We start from the raw sequence: 19,243 nt of genomic DNA on the forward strand, positions 1-19,243 counted from the left end.
ATGATACAAAAGACTGAAAAATAAAGATAGACTAGTGACGATCCGAATTCTAGGACCTCACCACTAATCTGAGAATACACAATCCGCTAGAATATTAACTGCCACGTGGGGTACCCCGACTAGTATCTGCATCAAAAAGGGACACAGAAGTAGGGGTGAGTACAATTCACATGTACTCAGTAGGTTTTAGCTGACTGAGTATAAGGAATTAATCAAACCTATGAAATAAACTAAGGAACGCTTCCACCTGCATACAGAAAAGTCCCACTTCGGCATCGGTGCTGCCAGTTTATATATATATTGGCGCGAGTAAAGTAAACCCATAATAACAGCTCATAATCACAATTAATCAGATAATTCAAGCAGCACAGATATCAATGCAATGCAATGCAATATGATGATGCAATGATGTGGTGGTACGGTGGAATCAAGACTATCGCACAGCCTGTCGTATACACCTGCCGAGCTGTGCTACCAAGCAGGACCCATGGGGGTCTCGCAGACCATATACCTCAATCACAATATCTCATTATCCTTGCCACCTCCTCGTGGTCAAGGGATCACAATGCATCCACTACCCTGCCGGAAAACTGCCTCGGTCAGGGACTCAAGATACAAAGGTTAGGATCACAATGCATCCACTACCCTGCCGGAAAACTGCCTCGGTCAGGGACTCAAGATACAAAGGTTGGGATCAAAATGTATCCACTACCCTGCCGGAAAACTGCCTCGGTCAGGGACTCAAGATACAAAGGTTGGGATCACAATGCATCCACTACCCTGCCGGAAAACTGCCTCGGTCAGGGACTCAAGATACAAAGGTTTAAAGGTGTTTCATTTTCTTTCTCAAAAAGAATTTCCATATTTCTCAACTTCCCATGTTTCATGATATGATGAATGAGGATGAATGCATCAAAACACATATGCATGGAAGTAATAATCAACTCACATGTGGTATAAGGTTCAAAGTTCTCAAAACTTAACCTACACATGCTATTCACCCTCAATAAATAGTAACGGGGAGAACACACTTTCATTTAAATATTCACCCTTTTCTCAACAATATTTCAATACTCAAGTATGCTTAAAACCCCCAACTCAATCTCTCAGGCAGCATCACAAGTCAAATAATATACTCAAGCCTCTCTCTTAGGCAAATCATAATTCACATGCTCTCAAAGCAAATAAGATAACAAATAAGGCCCCCACACGGGCTATGTAATACAAATAAACCCCGTCACGGCAACACATTAATAAATAAGCCTCCACACGGACATCACAATATATATAACATTCTCAACTCATACTACAACCCCATCCCAAAGTCTATAACATATGAATGACTAATTACCCCATCTCAATCTCAAAGAAAGATAGCCAAACCTACCTCAATTGCCGAAGCCGCACTCGAATACCTCCACCGGACAAGCAACTCTCGAATTCAGCGCCCGGAATGACAACCCACTATCAACAATGAAACATACACGTCACAAGGAGTCCAATGACACCCATATTGATAGGTTTCGGAACCGGGGGTAAAATGGTCCAAAAATTAACTATTTTCGAAAAGGGTCAAATCTGGAAATTTATTGAACAATCCCATTCTATTGGTAATAAGGAACTCATGGTTGAAAAACCCATAAAAATAGAGCTCAAAACGAGTTGGAAATCACAATTTTCCTTAAATTCGGATTAGGGAAGAAACAAAGATTTTTGGGGTTTGAAACTAAAATTTAAGAGTTAAAATCGTCAAAAACTTAATGAAAAAGGAAGGTTTTAGGTCAAAAATCACTTACCCAACACTTTGCCTCAAAAATCTCTTCTCAAATCACCTCAAGGAGTTCAAGAACTCAAACAAATGATGAAAAATATTGAAATGGGAAGAAAGGGGCATTTTCTGCCCAAAAAGTTACTGTTCACGCGTGTTACTGTTCACGCGTGTTTTGTACAAATTTTCGAAAATCACCCTCAAGGTCATTACATTATCCACCACTAAAAAGGATGTTCGTCCTCGAACATAAGATAAAATAAAGTACCTGGGGTCTCAAAAAGCTGAGGGTACCGAGCCTGCATATCAGACTTTAACTCCCAAGTCGCCTCCTCAGCAGGCCGATGCTGCCACTACACCTTGACCAAAGCGACCTCCTTGGTCCTGAGTCTACGAAGCCGCCTATCTAGAATAACTGTCGGCTCCTCCTCATAAGTCAAATTCGGACTCAACTCTAGCGCATCATAAGAAATCACATGAGACTCATCCGGTATGTACTTGCGAAGCATGGAAACATGAAACACCGGATGAACAGCTGACAATTTAGGGGGTAAGGCCAACTTATACGCCACTCCACCTACTCTCCTCAGGATTTCAAACGGGCCAACAAACCTTGGGCTAAGCTTGCCCTTCTTTCCGAACCTCATCACACCCTTCATGGGCGATATTTTAAGCCACACGCAATCACCCACCATGAACTCTAAGGGACGAACCCTCCTATCAGCATAACTCTTCTGACGACTCTGAGCTGTCAATAGTCGACCCTGAATCAAACGTACCCGCTCCACAGCATCCCTAAGTAAGTCAGTATCCAATGCATCAACCGCAATAGAATCAAACCATCCAATGGGTGATCGACACCTACGACCATACAATGCCTCAAATGGTGCCATTTGAATGCTGGAGTGATAACTGTTATTATAGGCAAACTCTGTTAAGGGCAAGTGTTGGTCCCATCGGGCACCAAAATCAATCACACAGGCCCTAAGCATATCCTCCAACACCTGAATAGTCCGTTCAGACTGACCATCGGTTTGGGGATGAAATGCTGAACTCATCTCTAGTCGCGTACCCAAACCACGCTGTAATGCCTTCCAAAAGTGAGAGGTGAACACTGAACCCCGATCCGATACAATAGAGATAGGCACCCCATGCAATCTCACGAAGATAGATCCTAGCTAACTGATCCGCATTGTAGCTAGTCTTCACCGGAAGGAAATGGGCTGATTTGGTCAATCGATCCACAATCACCCAGACAGAGTCATACTTACCCAATGCCATGGGTAATCCAGACACGAAGTCCATAGTGATACGCTCCCATTTCCACTCAGGAATGGGCATCCTTTGCATAGGACCACCCGGTTTCTGATGCTCATACTTCACTTGTTGGCAATTTAGACACTTAGCCACAAAATCAATAATGTCTCTCTTCATGCCACACCACCAATAATGTTGTTTCAAGTCATGAAACATCTTTGCCACTCCCGGGTGAATCGAATACTTGGAACAATGAGCCTCCTCTAATATCATACGTACCCATTCACTAACCTTGGGCACACAAATGCGATCATTAATCCTCAAAACTCCTTCCTGATCAAGAGAGGCTGATTTTGCTTCACCACTCAACACTTTGTCTCGAATGGCCCTCAACTTTTCATCTTCAAACTGGTGTGTACGAATCTGGTCCATCAAAGTAGACCTAGCCTCCACAAATGCCAAAATACCATGATGTGTAGAAATATCCAGTCGGACCAACTGTCTAGCCAATGACTGAACCTCCAACGCCAAAGGCCTCTCCACAGCCTTAAGAAATGCCAAACTACCCATGCTAGATGCTTTGCGACTCAGGGCATCCGCTACCACATTAGCTTTGCCCGGATGATAAAGTATGGTAATGTCATAGTCTTTCAATAACTCTAACCACCTACGCTGCCGCATGTTCAGATTCGGCTGAGAAAAGATATACTTAAGGCTACGGTGGTCAGTATAGACCTCGCAATGCACTCCATAGAGATAATGCCTCCACAACTTCAGAACAAACACCACTGCTGCTAACTCTAAGTCGTGGGTAGGATAGTTCTTCTCATGTACCTTCAACTGTCGAGAAGCATAAGCTATAACTCTACCTTTTTGCATCAATACACCACCCAAACCGACTCCCGAAGCATCACAAAACACAATAAATGCCACGCCCTCCTCGGGTAAGGCTAGAATAGGTGCTGAAGTCAATAATTCCTTGAGCTTTTGAAAGCTCGCCTCACACTCATCAGTCCACTGAAATGCCACGGTCTTTTGAGTTAGCCTAGTCAATGGGGGCTGCAATAGAAGAGAATCCTTGAACAAACCGACGATAGTAGCCTGCCAACCCAATAAAACTCCGAATCTCGGTAACCGAAGTAGGCTTAACCCAATCACGAACCGCTGCAACTTTGGCTGGATCAACCATAATACCATCCTTGGTCACTATATGACCCAAGAATGTCACGCACTCAAGCCAAAACTCACATTTGGAGAATTTTGCATACAACTTCTCCTCTCTCAATCTCTGAAGGACTGTCCTCAGGTGCCTAACATGATCCGCCTCATTCTTGGAATAAACCAAGATGTCATCAATAAACACGATCACAAACGAGTCCAAATAAGGTCGAAATACCCGATTCATCAACTCCATAAAAGCAATCGGGGCATTAGTCAATCCGAAGGACATAACCACAAACTCATAATGCCCATAACGAGTCCTGAATGCAGTCTTCGGGATATCAGATTCCCGAACTCTCAACTGATGGTAACCCGACCTCAAATCAATCTTTGAGAAAACCGATGCACCTTGAAGCTGGTCAAATAAATCATCAATGTGAGGGAGAGGATACTTGTTCTTGATAGTGACTTTGTTCAACTGTCGATAGTCAATACACATCCTCATAGTACCATCTTTCTTCTTCACAAATAAAACCGGTGCACCCCATGGTGATACACTAGGTCTAATAAACCCTTTATTCAACAAATCTTCCAATTGTTCTTTCAACTCTTTCAATTCTGCCGGAGCCATCCGATAAGAAGAAATAGAGATGGGTTTAGTGTCATGCTCCAAATCAATCACAAAATCGATATCACGGTCAGGAGGAACTCCCGGCAATTCTGTAGGAAATACATCCATAAACTCTCTCACCATCCTCGTAGTCTCTATATGAGATGACTCCGTGGTGAGATCACGTACATGAGCCAAATAAGACAAACAACCCTTATCCATCAAGCGACGAGCACGAATATAAGATATCACCCCCTTAGGATACGAACTCGGATTACCCTTCCATACTAAGCTAGGTAAATCGGGATAAGCTAAGGTCACGGTCTTTGCATAACAATCTAATATAGCATGATAAGGAGATAACCAGTCCATACCCAATATCACATCAAAATCAAGCATGTCTAGTAAAATCAAGTCTGCACGGGTCTCTCTACCCGAAAATATCACCAAACATCCCTTGTATACCCGATCCACTACTAAAGATTCACCTATTGGGGTAGAAATAGTAATAGGCACAATAAGGGACTCACTCACATAATCAATACCCACATCGAAATAAATCTACACATAAGAATAGGTAGACCCTGGGTCAAATAATACTGACGTAAAATGATGGCAAACCAGAACAATACATGTAATAACCACATCAGAGACCTCTGCCTCAAATTTACCTAGTATAGCATAGCATAATTAATGGTCACCCTTAGCTTGTGAACTACTACAACCACCACCTCGAGTACTCCATAAAACACCTCAAACAACTAAAACTGGTGTATTGCAGACAACTTGTGACCCTGGCTAAATAGAAGAAGAATCACATATTTGCCCCTTATTCAAACTCACCATCACAAAACAACCTAAGTAAACTACTCCCAACTCATCATAAGAGGACCGACAGGTCTATGAGCAAGAACAGACCTCTATCACTTCTTAGCCATTCCCGCAATTATAAAAAGAAATAAGACATTCCATGTGCCTTCAAGATACCCAATTTTGAACAACCTGTCCTGACACTTGGTCAAAAAGATATAAGCCTTCTCAACAGTGATAACCTCAAACTTGGGAGACAATACCCTGACGAATCTCTCCAAATCTCTTTTGCTCCTAAGTAAACATAGCAACGCTAGAAGACATAGGTGGAACCACAGATCTCAAAGGAATCCAAAGTGGGCTAATTAGATATCTAAAATTTGAAATCTAACTATCAAAGTCTAACCGACCATCTTCCATACTTTTTTTTGTTGCTCCACATCTTCATACTCATAATCAGGCTCGAATAGGCATCACTAAATCATCCTTAAGCAAGAGCCGATATTTCGAACCCGACAGTTACTTTTAATGCGGAAGGATTAGATCAGAGGTAAATAACACTTGATATGAATAAATCGCACGAAGGGAGTAAAAAGAAAGAAATTCTCCTATTAAGTATCTTGTAGCCTCTCGAAGATAAGTACGGACGTCTACGTACCGATCCGCAAGACTCTACTAGACACCCTGCTCTTTAACTTATAAGACCGGTGAACCTAGTGCTCTGATACCAATTGTCACGACCCAAAAACTGAGGTCATGATGGCACACATCTCAAAACCCAATCTGATGTGTAACCCTAAAAATAAAACTCATACAAGACTCCCAAAGGGGAAAGTGATGCCACGATTTAAATAAAAAGAAAAAAAAAATAAAGAAATTATCCCAAAACCTGGTGTCATAAGTATAAAGAGCATCTAATACAAGGTTCGAATCTGAAGATACAACATAAGTCTCTGAATGATACAAAAGACTGAAAAATAAAGATAGACTAGTGACGATCCGAATTCTAGGACCTCACCACTAATCTGAGAATACACAATCCGCTAGAATATTAACTGCCACGTGGGGTACCCCGACTAGTATCTGCATCAAAAAGGGACACAGAAGTAGGGGTGAGTACAATTCACATGTACTCAGTAGGTTTTAGCTGACTGAGTATAAGGAATTAATCAAACCTATGAAATAAACTAAGGAACGCTTCCACCTGCATACAGAAAAGTCCCACTTCGGCATCGGTGCTGCCAGTTTATATATATATTGGCGCGAGTAAAGTAAACCCATAATAACAGCTCATAATCACAATTAATCAGATAATTCAAGCAGCACAGATATCAATGCAATGCAATGCAATATGATGATGCAATGATGTGGTGGTACGGTGGAATCAAGACTATCGCACAGCCTGTCGTATACACCTGCCGAGCTGTGCTACCAAGCAGGACCCATGGGGGTCTCGCAGACCATATACCTCAATCACAATATCTCATTATCCTTGCCACCTCCTCGTGGTCAAGGGATCACAATGCATCCACTACCCTGCCGGAAAACTGCCTCGGTCAGGGACTCAAGATACAAAGGTTAGGATCACAATGCATCCACTACCCTGCCGGAAAACTGCCTCGGTCAGGGACTCAAGATACAAAGGTTGGGATCAAAATGTATCCACTACCCTGCCGGAAAACTGCCTCGGTCAGGGACTCAAGATACAAAGGTTGGGATCACAATGCATCCACTACCCTGCCGGAAAACTGCCTCGGTCAGGGACTCAAGATACAAAGGTTTAAAGGTGTTTCATTTTCTTTCTCAAAAAGAATTTCCATATTTCTCAACTTCCCATGTTTCATGATATGATGAATGAGGATGAATGCATCAAAACACATATGCATGGAAGTAATAATCAACTCACATGTGGTATAAGGTTCAAAGTTCTCAAAACTTAACCTACACATGCTATTCACCCTCAATAAATAGTAACGGGGAGAACACACTTTCATTTAAATATTCACCCTTTTCTCAACAATATTTCAATACTCAAGTATGCTTAAAACCCCCAACTCAATCTCTCAGGCAGCATCACAAGTCAAATAATATACTCAAGCCTCTCTCTTAGGCAAATCATAATTCACATGCTCTCAAAGCAAATAAGATAACAAATAAGGCCCCCACACGGGCTATGTAATACAAATAAACCCCGTCACGGCAACACATTAATAAATAAGCCTCCACACGGACATCACAATATATATAACATTCTCAACTCATACTACAACCCCATCCCAAAGTCTATAACATATGAATGACTAATTACCCCATCTCAATCTCAAAGAAAGATAGCCAAACCTACCTCAATTGCCGAAGCCGCACTCGAATACCTCCACCGGACAAGCAACTCTCGAATTCAGCGCCCGGAATGACAACCCACTATCAACAATGAAACATACACGTCACAAGGAGTCCAATGACACCCATATTGATAGGTTTCGGAACCGGGGGTAAAATGGTCCAAAAATTAACTATTTTCGAAAAGGGTCAAATCTGGAAATTTATTGAACAATCCCATTCTATTGGTAATAAGGAACTCATGGTTGAAAAACCCATAAAAATAGAGCTCAAAACGAGTTGGAAATCACAATTTTCCTTAAATTCGGATTAGGGAAGAAACAAAGATTTTTGGGGTTTGAAACTAAAATTTAAGAGTTAAAATCGTCAAAAACTTAATGAAAAAGGAAGGTTTTAGGTCAAAAATCACTTACCCAACACTTTGCCTCAAAAATCTCTTCTCAAATCACCTCAAGGAGTTCAAGAACTCAAACAAATGATGAAAAATATTGAAATGGGAAGAAAGGGGCATTTTCTGCCCAAAAAGTTACTGTTCACGCGTGTTACTGTTCACGCGTGTTTTGTACAAATTTTCGAAAATCACCCTCAAGGTCATTACACCAGATTAGTTAAGCCACAAGGTACTGAACACCAAGCGGAAAACCCATAAACAAAAAGAAAAAAAGAGGCAGCAGAATGTACAAATTTTTTATAAAGAGGTGAAATGAAGGCCAAAATTGAGAAGTAAATCCACAAATGGTCAATGACCGTTAGATGGTACTGCATTTTAACTTATGCTGCATATTTCACAGAACAATAATTTTACAGAATCGCAATTACACTCGCTTATAAGTTTGAATTTTTTACAGGATTTCGCTTTTGAATCAAATATCAGGACCCCTGTATTTGTCGCAGCCTAGAAATTGTCAGATCTGCACCACCAAATCCATCCATTATTGCTTTAGCTCCAGGAAACTCAGCTCTGGCCGTCGAACTTTCACACATAAAAAAAAGAATATTATTATTTAAAAAAGATATCCAGCAATGTTTATACTAATAACATATTCAACATCGTATGTATAAAACAAATTAACAGAAAATAAATTAGTCAAACACTAATTTAGCAGGATGGATGTGGTACTAGTCTTACCGTGGAATCAAGTGATATATTTTCACCCACATATAACATAAGATTTATACAACCCATCCCAGCTAATGTGGGATAGATAGGGAATAGCTAAAAAGGGCAGTCCGGTGCACTAAAACTCTCGCTATGAGCAGGGTCCGGAGAAGGACCCAACCACAAGGGTCTATTGTATGCAGTCTTACCTTGCATTTCTGCCAGAGGCTGTTTCCAAGGCTTGAACCCGTGACCTCCTGGTCATATGGCAGCAACTTTACCAGTTACTCCAAGGCTCCCCTTCGATAGGGTATAGCTAATTGATTGATATATGCCTACTGTTAAAGATAAAAAGTATTTCTATTGCATTCAAGATTTTGGTATTTAAACGTGATTTTGAAAAATCAACCTGCTCCGGACCACAACGCAAGGCATGCCAATTTGCTCTGCTCCAGCAACCCCAGATAGACTTCCGGAAACAAGCACACAATTGTGCACAGGTACATTGGCATATTCTGCCCCAGCCCTCAGTGCAGCCAAAACATTCTGCAATCTATATTGGAAGAAACTAAAGTATAAGACTTGACCACATTTAAATAGTTGAACAACAGACCTACTGTGTGCCAAATTGCACTATGCACTCAATACAAATACATAAATTTCAGATAATCCCCAAATGCTTCTGAATATTTTGTCTTCAACTACAAATCAAAGCTCCAAAAGTGAGCTATATGATCCAGTACGTCACATGGACTCTTATTGCACCTTTGACATACTGCTGTCCAGCCTGTAATATATTGGTATATGGCTATTTCACAACATATTCTTCAAAATACACTGAACATTCAAGGTCTCTATATTAATCCATAATAATATCTAGTATTTGCACCCAATTCCGTGTAGCACCACTGATATTGATTTGGCAGTTGTTCCTAAGATTCAAAGATCTCTGTAACAAATAGACTAGTCACTTACTAGTTTGATCAATGTGATTTCAAGAATCAAGGAATTCATTCAAACATGACCATGCCAAATAAGAGTAATGAGTGAAGGATTTGCATGGATCCTTCAAAATACACTGTAAAAACTTGCACAAAATTGATCTTACTTCTACCAGATAAAAACCTTCAGCCAATATTTTATACCTTTGTGCATGTAACATGGTCTGAAATAGCACAAATGAGATCAATAAGAAGCTGATGTGTTTAGTATGATCCACCAGAAATGGAGAAGTAATTTCTTTATGGACCAGAGTTCGTCTTCCTCTTTTTTTTTTTTGGAAAATCTCATTGGACCAGAATTAATTCACAGCAAATAAATTCCTTTTTCCCTTGAGCATATCTCAAAGTACCACTAGATACATGAGATCTCCAGCTTCAAAGAATGTGGTAAACAACATATTAGCACCCTCCATCAAGCATCTCAATTCTAGTTAATTGTTGATAAGATACCCAACCATGTCGGGATTGAAGTGTAGTTGATTATTGATTTTGACAAGCTTAATCAAGCATCTTCATCCAGGCAATATAATGTTGTGGTGTAAAACTGAAGATAAACCATCAAAACAACAACAAAATAAATTAAAAATACAACAACGAAGAGAATGATAGAACTAACCCTTCACTTGAAGTAGTATCAATGTTGACAGTCAACTTTAGTATGGAAGCAACCTCCTTAGCAATTCTTTGCTCCTCAGCGGAAACTGGGTGAAAATAATATAGAGGAGGTGTGCAGTTTCTTATGTTTTAATATGGTACAAAGAGAGGCAACCAGCTTGTGCCATGAAATTTTAGCAGATTGTGCAACGAAATTGAACCAGATTGTCTGAGGCAATTTACCTGCTTTTCTTGCTTCTTTAGCCAGTTTCTCACCTAGGTCAAATGCCACCCCTTCGCCAAATACAAGTTGTCCATAGGAACTTCGTTTTACCTCCTCAATTCCAATTATTTTTATCTTTTCCATTTTATCATTTCCAAGCTTCTCAATGATAGATCTGTAGTGAATCAAAGAACTGGTTACTTTTCCATTGATTGGCAGAAAGTATGCAGTCAGAACTCTTTCACATCCAAACCCAATTTCATACGGATGGAAACCCAAACGAGTTTTTTGCCAGGCAAGTGAGAAGTATCATTAAAGTTGGATAAAATGGGAATCACTGCACACGACAACTAACAGTCCTTTGAATAACTAATGTTGCTACTTACTTTAGAGATTTTAATTATTTCCTTCTATGAATTAACCTGCAGAATCATTTAGTTTATATGACGACGTTCTAGCAACAAAGACCATAAAAAAGCCGCCTAGTATATAATCTAGATCCAAGAAACAGATTGTTTTTTTAATAAAAATGATGTTCGGGCCATTTTGCACACACATTGACAATTCTACTGGCTGCCTACTACCCCCCACAGAATAGGTAGTACAAGGTAACTTTGTCCACCAAGGCATAGGCAGATGGAAAAATCACCTAGTGTGTTTTGTCTCTCATCGTTTTCACCCACTTCGTCAACCACTATGACACACCCTTCGGTGCTTTAACAAACGGCAATTTAACACTGAAAGATTCCCAAATTCAACAGTTTCAAGTGTTCGGCATCAGCAATTTCAGTCTTTAGATGTTAGACCAACTTATTCAGTTTCATTCAACCCTACCTCACCCTAAAGCTATATAAAAGAACTTACTGTTCGAGAAAAAAAAAATCTTACAAATTCATATTTGAAATGCAAAGAGTTGAAATTAGCAGTAAACCTGACTTGTTTCTCCCCACTTTTACAGTAGGCTGTCAGCATCACTACTGGGACACCTTCTTCACATGCTTCATCAATAAATCTGCAAATTTCATACTAGAATTTATTAAGAGAAATATGACAAAACTAAGGAAAATCAACCAACTGAATTAATAAATACAAAGACCAAGGAATCAAACCAACTGTACACCGGTTATCGAGATGCTGAAGAGTTAGCCTGACATGCTAAATATTCTAACCTGTAAACTTCTTAGGAAATTATGAGAATTATTGTTGAAATTGTTAGAACTAAATCTAAAGATCAGTGACGTGATAAATTGCTCAACACATAAAAATTTAGATTCTAAAAACCATTGAGCTTAGCAATGTTATGTGGAACTTGGGAGTGAATGTTGGGCCGCTAAAATCCAATACATCCACAAGATGAGTGTCGTAGAGATGCAAATGCTAGATGGATATGCGGTCGTACAAGACTCTATAAGATTAGAAATGATCGTAGAGACGGGCTGAATCATGGGAGGTAAGCTGGCCTGGGAAGATGTTGTGGAAGAATAAAGCTCCTCCAAAAGTGGCTTGTTTTGGCCGGGTAGCAGCTAGGAATGCTTGCCTCACTCAAGATATGCTTCAGATAAGGGATTCACCCTATGTAGTAGGTGATGTCTGCAGAATTCAAATTTTTGGTGTAACAGCTATCCCAGATCTCTTAGCTTGTACTTTTCTGTACCACTGGTATGCATGGGCGGAGACCAGTTATAGCAAAACAGCCCAATACCACATTAAGCGGTTATGTGTGGGATCCAAGTTGATAAATAGCACATTCCAGGAAAAATAGGCTGCTGTAAATTGTTGAGTGAAGAGTCTAATTCCTCTTATCTCCACTCTTAGTCTGAGCTTATCATCTCCCTTCTTCCGCTATCAATCCCTAATCTTACTTTCGATATTTCTGTATGTTTGTCTGGTGCTTTTACCATTTGAGTTGTTGCATTTACTTTCTGGAGTTGTAATTGAACTTTAGACTTACTAATATAGTTGAGAAGTTGGTTGTTGCTACATTAGATTTGAGTTCATTACATTCTTGGTACCTTTTCAATCAATTTTAACCTATCTTATATAAAAGAAAATGATGGCATCCGCGAGAAGGTTCATGTAGCAAATATCGAGGATAAAATAAGAGAAGGTCGCTTGAGATGGTATGATCATGTCCAGTGCCGACCGGCAGATGCATAAGTGCACATATGTGAGATCATGGTAGGTGAAGGTGTTAAGGGACCGAGGTAGAGCTAAAATCACTTATACGAAAGTTGCTTGAAGGATCTACAATATCTTGGAATCCATGTAGACTTGGCGAAAGATTAGACACAACGAGAGAAAATTATCTATATACCTAATACTTATTAGTTGAGGATATGTTTCGCCATGTTAGCACTTTTACTCTACATTCTATGCTTTTTAGAAGTTGGATTTATATGCCACTAGAAAATATAAGGAACTTCAAGTAATTATTTTTTTTATTTTGCTTAATATTATCATGATATGAATTTAAGTGGAGTAGCATGGTCAGTGAGGATTCATACAGCCGATCCCAACTAGTTTGGGATTGAAGTAGTTGTTATTGTAAACCATTAGCTTAGAACACAACCTAAACACTCAAAAGTGTCGAGGATCCGAAGATTGTTACATGGCAAAAGTCACAATATCTGAACTACAATCGGGTCTCAGAACTTCTGGGTGTGGAAAGATATAGCTCAATGAAACTGACAAGGAACCATTACTTCTATACATACAGAAAAGTTGTAGATTTCCTCTGGTTGAGTTTGTCCCCGAATTTCTATAGGAAGGGACAAGAGAGGTCATAACCCATATGGTAAAGCAAACAAGGATTAACCCCAAAGGAACCTATTGCTTCAACTACTTCATGAACCTATTGCATATTTAACTCCACTCTGATACAGACTATCACCAAACAATGAGGACTAAGACTTGGATCTCAAGATTAGTCTGATACCAACTCAAATTGGAAAACATTGAATAACCTAGGCTTTTGAATGGGCTCACTCTAAGATTTGCTGAAATAATAGGAGAAAAATCTGAATAGCCTCAATTATTAATTAAAAAAACCCTAAAACCTGACAGCAGCATATAATACTAAAAAGTAAAATCAACACATAAATCTTTAAACAAACAATGGAAACATGATTCAGAGCTTCAACCTTGTGAAAGATAATCTATGGAAACATGATTCAGAGCTTCAACCTTGTGAAAGAAAATCTTTCTCCTCTTTTTACACTCAGTGCTCAGCATTACAGCATTACCCAAATAAAAGAATGGAGTAACCATATGAGACCTCACTCTGATGCAAGGTTAAAGGAGAAATCATCCGCATGGCTCAAAAATCATTGAAGTTCAGACAAGGATATTACTTCATCATGAAATAGATGATCATTTGTGGAGAAAACTAAATACATGTAACACATGAACAAATGACTTGAACCAAGTAAAAGTACTTACTCTTCAACACCAGGTCTTAAAGGTAAGGTTTTTGACATGACAAGTTCATCCAATGCAATTCTCTGCAAGCAATGAACCCATTATTCAGATTAAAACTTCACCCAAGATCATGTAAGCAATGTTATCTTTAGTTAGAAAAAGAATATGAAACCATTCCAAAACAAGCCCAAATAAAGTACTCCCTCCGTCCCAAAAAAATTGTCTTGATTCAAAATATGAGGGTCAAGCTAACTAATGTTTGGTGTGAATTCGGACATAAAATCTTCAATTTTTTTGAATAAAATTAACATATTTAGAAACTGCATAAAAAACTATAAGTCACAATAGTTAGCAATCTTATATATATATAAAGGAGAACCTCAATTCGGTGATGTGGCGCTCTCTAAAGACTGGTATACAATTTTTTAAAAATTTTCAATTATTTGGCCATAATCCATATTTTTTCAAATCAAAAGCAGCGCTTCGGAAAGGAATTCAAAAACATAATGACATCTAATTAAAAATAGCTTAAAATTGAAAAGTTACTGACTTATTCCCCTCCATCTCTTCCTCTTCTTTCTCTTAAGATTTCCTTAAAAACAACTGAAAAGCAACGATTCAGATGCATGACTATCATTGCTAGAACAAAAAAATGGACTATCCATTCATCTCTATCTGCTTTAGATTCGAGGCAGCTTCTAATGTTTTTCTCATAGTAGCATCGTCATCTTCAACTATCCATTCATCTCTATCTGCCTTTCACTCCTGTAAGTATTCCCAAAATTCAACTCTATATCTTTGTTTTTGATTGTATTTTTGTGATTGGACTATATATATGATCATTGCTCTCCTCCTCTCTCTCTCTCTCTCTCTCTCTATAGGAATCCTAGATCTGCCGGAGGGTTATTGCCACAGACAGCAATGGTTGGCCTCCTCATCCTGGTGGCGACCTCCCGCCTGTTCCATCGAATCCAACATGATTGAAGTCATTAGCCTCCGAAATCAACAAATTTACAAATTTATAACTCCCGTTGAATTCTTTGACTCTGTCAAAATTTATACACCTTCTGCCAGAGCAGAATGGAGGATTCTTACTGAGTGTGCTTCGTCGATCGAATACAGTCGACAACTCTTCTTCTGTTCCCAGCAAAATGGTCTCAGACCAATTATGGTGCTTACATCTACTTCCATTTTCTTTTGAAAATGTTTTTACGAAATTAGCAAAATTTATGATTTGCTTTCTAACTCTGTAGAATTTTTTTAAAAAAAAGTTGGATTTTTTGTGCTTTTGGGAGATATTGGGATAGCAAGTGAAACAAATAATGATCTTTTAAGAAAGTACGGAAAGTTAGATAAGCATGTAAAACTTGCTGAATTTTTAAACATTTATTACACTTGAAATCAATACAGTATCATAAAACTTTTACTGCTAACGAAATAACAATTGTTTGATGTGTTGATTTTTAAATTACAATATCTTAAAAGCAATATAATATTTCTTTTATCGTTCTTTTGTTTTCAAAAGTTTATTGTCCGATAGGATGTATCAAATTATGGAAAATGGTAAAAGAACGTACCTAATGTCAATAGTTAATGCTCATTAAAGCAATTTACTAATTAAAAATTCAATTTCATTTTCACAGATAAAAAATATTTGCCATGGGCCTTCATACTTTGCCCGATGAAATTTTTGAGAAAGTGAAAAGTCTACACTTAAAGAAAGGGAGCATATAATAAATAATATTTGTGAATATAATTATATCATCGTGGATAATATTATTATTGAAGCATGTAGGCCAACCAAAATTAAATAAAGAACAAATATTTCTTATATACTTTGTTATTATTTAAGATCGCGTGAAGCGCGAGCGAGTTGGCTAGTTCAAAATATTTAGAAAGTATTTGAAAAAATTATGGTCAAAGAAAATATTTTGTCTGTGTCCAAATAGTAACTAAGACAATCTTTTTGGGATGGACGGAGTATAAAAAGGAACAGGAAAACAACAATTATCACACTGCATATAAGAGTGAGTACAAGTACGAGAAAACATAATAGCAAACTGACTTTAGTAAAAGCTCAACTATTAAACCAGTGCAAACAAAAACAAAAGAAAGGTGCAGGAAACAAGAACTATGATATTGGATATAACAGTCCAAACATGTACTTGAAGACAGAATTGCAATTCGATTTTAGTCGATGGAGGAGAGCTAAGCATGTCAACAGCTCTATGAGATTACCTTATCAGGAATGTTATTTTGAGTTCTTACATCAATTTGAAGCTCTATGTTAGCCATTAACAACTAGAGACGTGGGGGCAGGACTATGTTCCGCAGATAACATATTAGCAGCTATAGAAGGTTGTTCTACTGATATTTAAAATATACCTATCAGAGTGCAAGAACTTTTACCATCATATTTCAACCTATTAAGCTTTACTTTTGAATACATACCTTCTCTCGCAAAACACTTTTCATAAATGTCTCCTTCTCGCTCGTGGGCAGGGATGTGGGCCAACCAATCTGAATAAAAAACAAGCTTATTCAAATTGGAAGGGTACTTAAAAGACTTTTTAGAATGAATACAAGACATATATCTATGAACTTTTCCATGTGAACTTACTCTGTTAAAAAACAAGACCAACATCCTTTCTTCATCACCCATGCTCTTCCTAAGGAAAGCAAGTATTATATGTTTATGTAATTAGTCAGAAAGACAATATAAGATGCTGTTAACTGAGGTAAAAATTGAAACTAGGGAAGTTATGAAATCAGGAAAAATATAGAATTTATTAAAGAGAAATAAAACCAACTATGTAATACTCTCTGATTCAGATATCATATGCATGCCTCAACTAAATCACAAGACCTCATGAACATCATACTTTACAAGATCCTGATAAACAGGTTGGCTCCAATTTGCACAGTCCAATCCAAGCTTCCGGAATGCTGACATTAGTAGAAGAAAAAAGACATTTAGATTATCCCAGGTAGACTTGTTTTCTTTTGTTTGTTTTTGTTATACATTAGCTTGTGCACCATATTGGTGCATTCAGTCGTTAAGAATGATTTAGGTAATCATCTCGAAAAAGAGATCATTTCAGAAAGGAAAACAAAATCCCTTAAAGCATAAAATTTACTTGATAAAAGTAAAAAAGCAAATCTCACCTGCATTGAATGCTTGGCGGTTGCCCAATCGGTCCACATCCATTAAAACCCTAAACAAATAAAAGTTGTAAAAAAAGAAGTAAATACCAGTGGAAAATGTAAAGCAGGAAATATAATACAAAGATAATAAGCTTGAACATAAAATTAGATCATATACAAAAACCTCCAGGTTAACATACTTGAACATAAAATTAGATAATATACAAAATCCTCCAGGTTAACATAATCTCAATTTAATATTAGTTTGAGTTCTTTCTATTTCCCCTTTGGGAAAGGAGGAGAGTGAAAGGAGAGGGGTTTAAGCATATGTTTAATTTCAGCTAATTTATCTAATTCAAATACTGAATTATGCTGGGAAACTCAACTACCCAGTTCACCTTTTCCATACACTCACTTTTTCTTCTCGCATTTCACTCTTCCAAATGTCAAAGTATCAATCTTTTCACGATTAAATTACACAACTCCACACGACAGACTGACAATATGAAAGTGATTGCTTCAATTTACAAGAAAATGTGTTCAATTTGAGGGAACAAGAAATTCAGGGGACATTACATAGCACCAAAATGAATAGACACGATGCAATCCGCAAAAAAACGACAGAACACTAAAAGCTCATGATTATCAGTGTGACAAAAAATTTGTACCCTTCAACTTCGAGAAGAAGAGCGAGCTGTTGAGATGGGGTTTCTTGGGTACTGTTGGAGAATGAACTTGACGAATTCACAAACAACCCATGACTGTACAATTTCCCAATGCTAGAATTGAAGTTTTTGGCGAAGAAAGAGGGGAATTGAAGGTGTTTTCTTGGAAAGTTGGAATATTTGGTGCAGAAACGCAAAGTGTCGAAAACGAGACATGATGAAGCTGCTTCCATAGCCATTGTTTTTTTTCCTAATAAAATCGACCCAACAGTTCAAATAGATTTTTCCTTTCTTACTGTCGAGAAAATTGAGAGAGAAAAAAAAGGGAAAAGAACACTTATACTTAAAAAGAAAAAGTATTTCAAATACTTTATTATCTTCATATCCTATTTTATTTTAAAATGACATATATATTCCTATGTGATATCAATAGGTTATCAATATATCAATAGAGTATCACAGAAGATTAAGTTCAATTCATACCGATATGGTATTAATATACCGACGGAATATCATAAAGAAAATTTTTTCTACTAATTCAGAGTTTTATTTAATAAATAAGATTGTGACTTTAATAAAAAAAATTAATTGTTTAATTTTTATTTCTTAAAAAATGAGTTCAATCTTATATGATATTGATGGACTATCAAAGAGAATTAAGTCTAGGCCTATATGATATCGATATAGTATCAATATATCGAAAGATTATCACAAAAGATTAATTCATAGCAGTGATAATGATGTCGTGCGGACATCATGCGCGAAATAAGAAAGAGAGAGCGGGGTAAGACAGTAAATAATTTTGGGTTATGGGTCCACAGGGGTAAATAGTTTGGGTTAGGTCCAATTTGAATAAATAGTTTCACAATTCGATCTATTTTGTGTGGTTTTTCTAAAAAAGAATATTTTTTTATTTTTTGTATATTTAAATTTAAAATCTTATATGACATATTTAAAATTATTAAGTTTGGAGGCCTTTTAATACATTATACACCTCTTTAGTTTAAGATTACAAATATAAAAAATCTTCTTTATTTCTTAAAATTTTGTATCTAGTCAAATTAAGATAAGAAATAAAAATAATAATAAATTGTTAAGACTCGAGCCATGTATCAAGATATTGTATTATACTAATAAATAAAATTAGCCTAGAT

The 19,243-nt window shown here is 37.6% G+C and overlaps 1 protein-coding gene across 1 annotated transcript; it reads right to left on the reverse strand.

Annotated features, from left to right (window-relative positions):
• Window positions 1-8,662: 8,662 nt before the first annotated feature.
• LOC129872295 (CBBY-like protein) lies at window positions 8,663-18,385 on the reverse strand. The gene is made up of 11 exons (XM_055947229.1): window positions 18,093-18,385; window positions 17,446-17,495; window positions 17,163-17,226; window positions 16,901-16,949; window positions 16,732-16,800; window positions 14,302-14,363; window positions 11,795-11,875; window positions 10,884-11,038; window positions 10,663-10,747; window positions 9,455-9,598; window positions 8,663-8,919 (listed from the first exon to the last, which is right to left on the reverse strand). Exons 1-11 carry the CDS (start codon window positions 18,326-18,328, stop codon window positions 8,817-8,819), a joined length of 1,098 nt encoding a protein of 365 aa, XP_055803204.1. The 5' UTR covers window positions 18,329-18,385; the 3' UTR covers window positions 8,663-8,816.
• Between the last annotated feature and the right edge of the window lie 858 nt (window positions 18,386-19,243).

Source organism: Solanum dulcamara, chromosome 11 (genome assembly GCF_947179165.1).
Source record: "Solanum dulcamara chromosome 11, daSolDulc1.2, whole genome shotgun sequence".
Taxonomy (NCBI): domain Eukaryota; kingdom Viridiplantae; phylum Streptophyta; class Magnoliopsida; order Solanales; family Solanaceae; genus Solanum; species Solanum dulcamara.

What these genes read in the sequence shown, in the direction of transcription:
- LOC129872295 (XM_055947229.1), bottom strand. Translation starts at nt 18,328, where the DNA reads ATGGCTATGGAAGCAGCTTCATCATGTCTCGTTTTCGACACTTTGCGT. An exon ending in AAAGTGTTTTGCGAGAGAAG is followed by an intron (nt 14,364 to 16,731) that starts GTATGTATTCAA and finishes CATTGCTTGCAG; the next exon opens with AGAATTGCATTGGATGAACT. An exon ending in TTAAGACCTGGTGTTGAAGA is followed by an intron (nt 11,876 to 14,301) that starts GTAAGTACTTTT and finishes TGAAATTTGCAG; the next exon opens with ATTTATTGATGAAGCATGTG.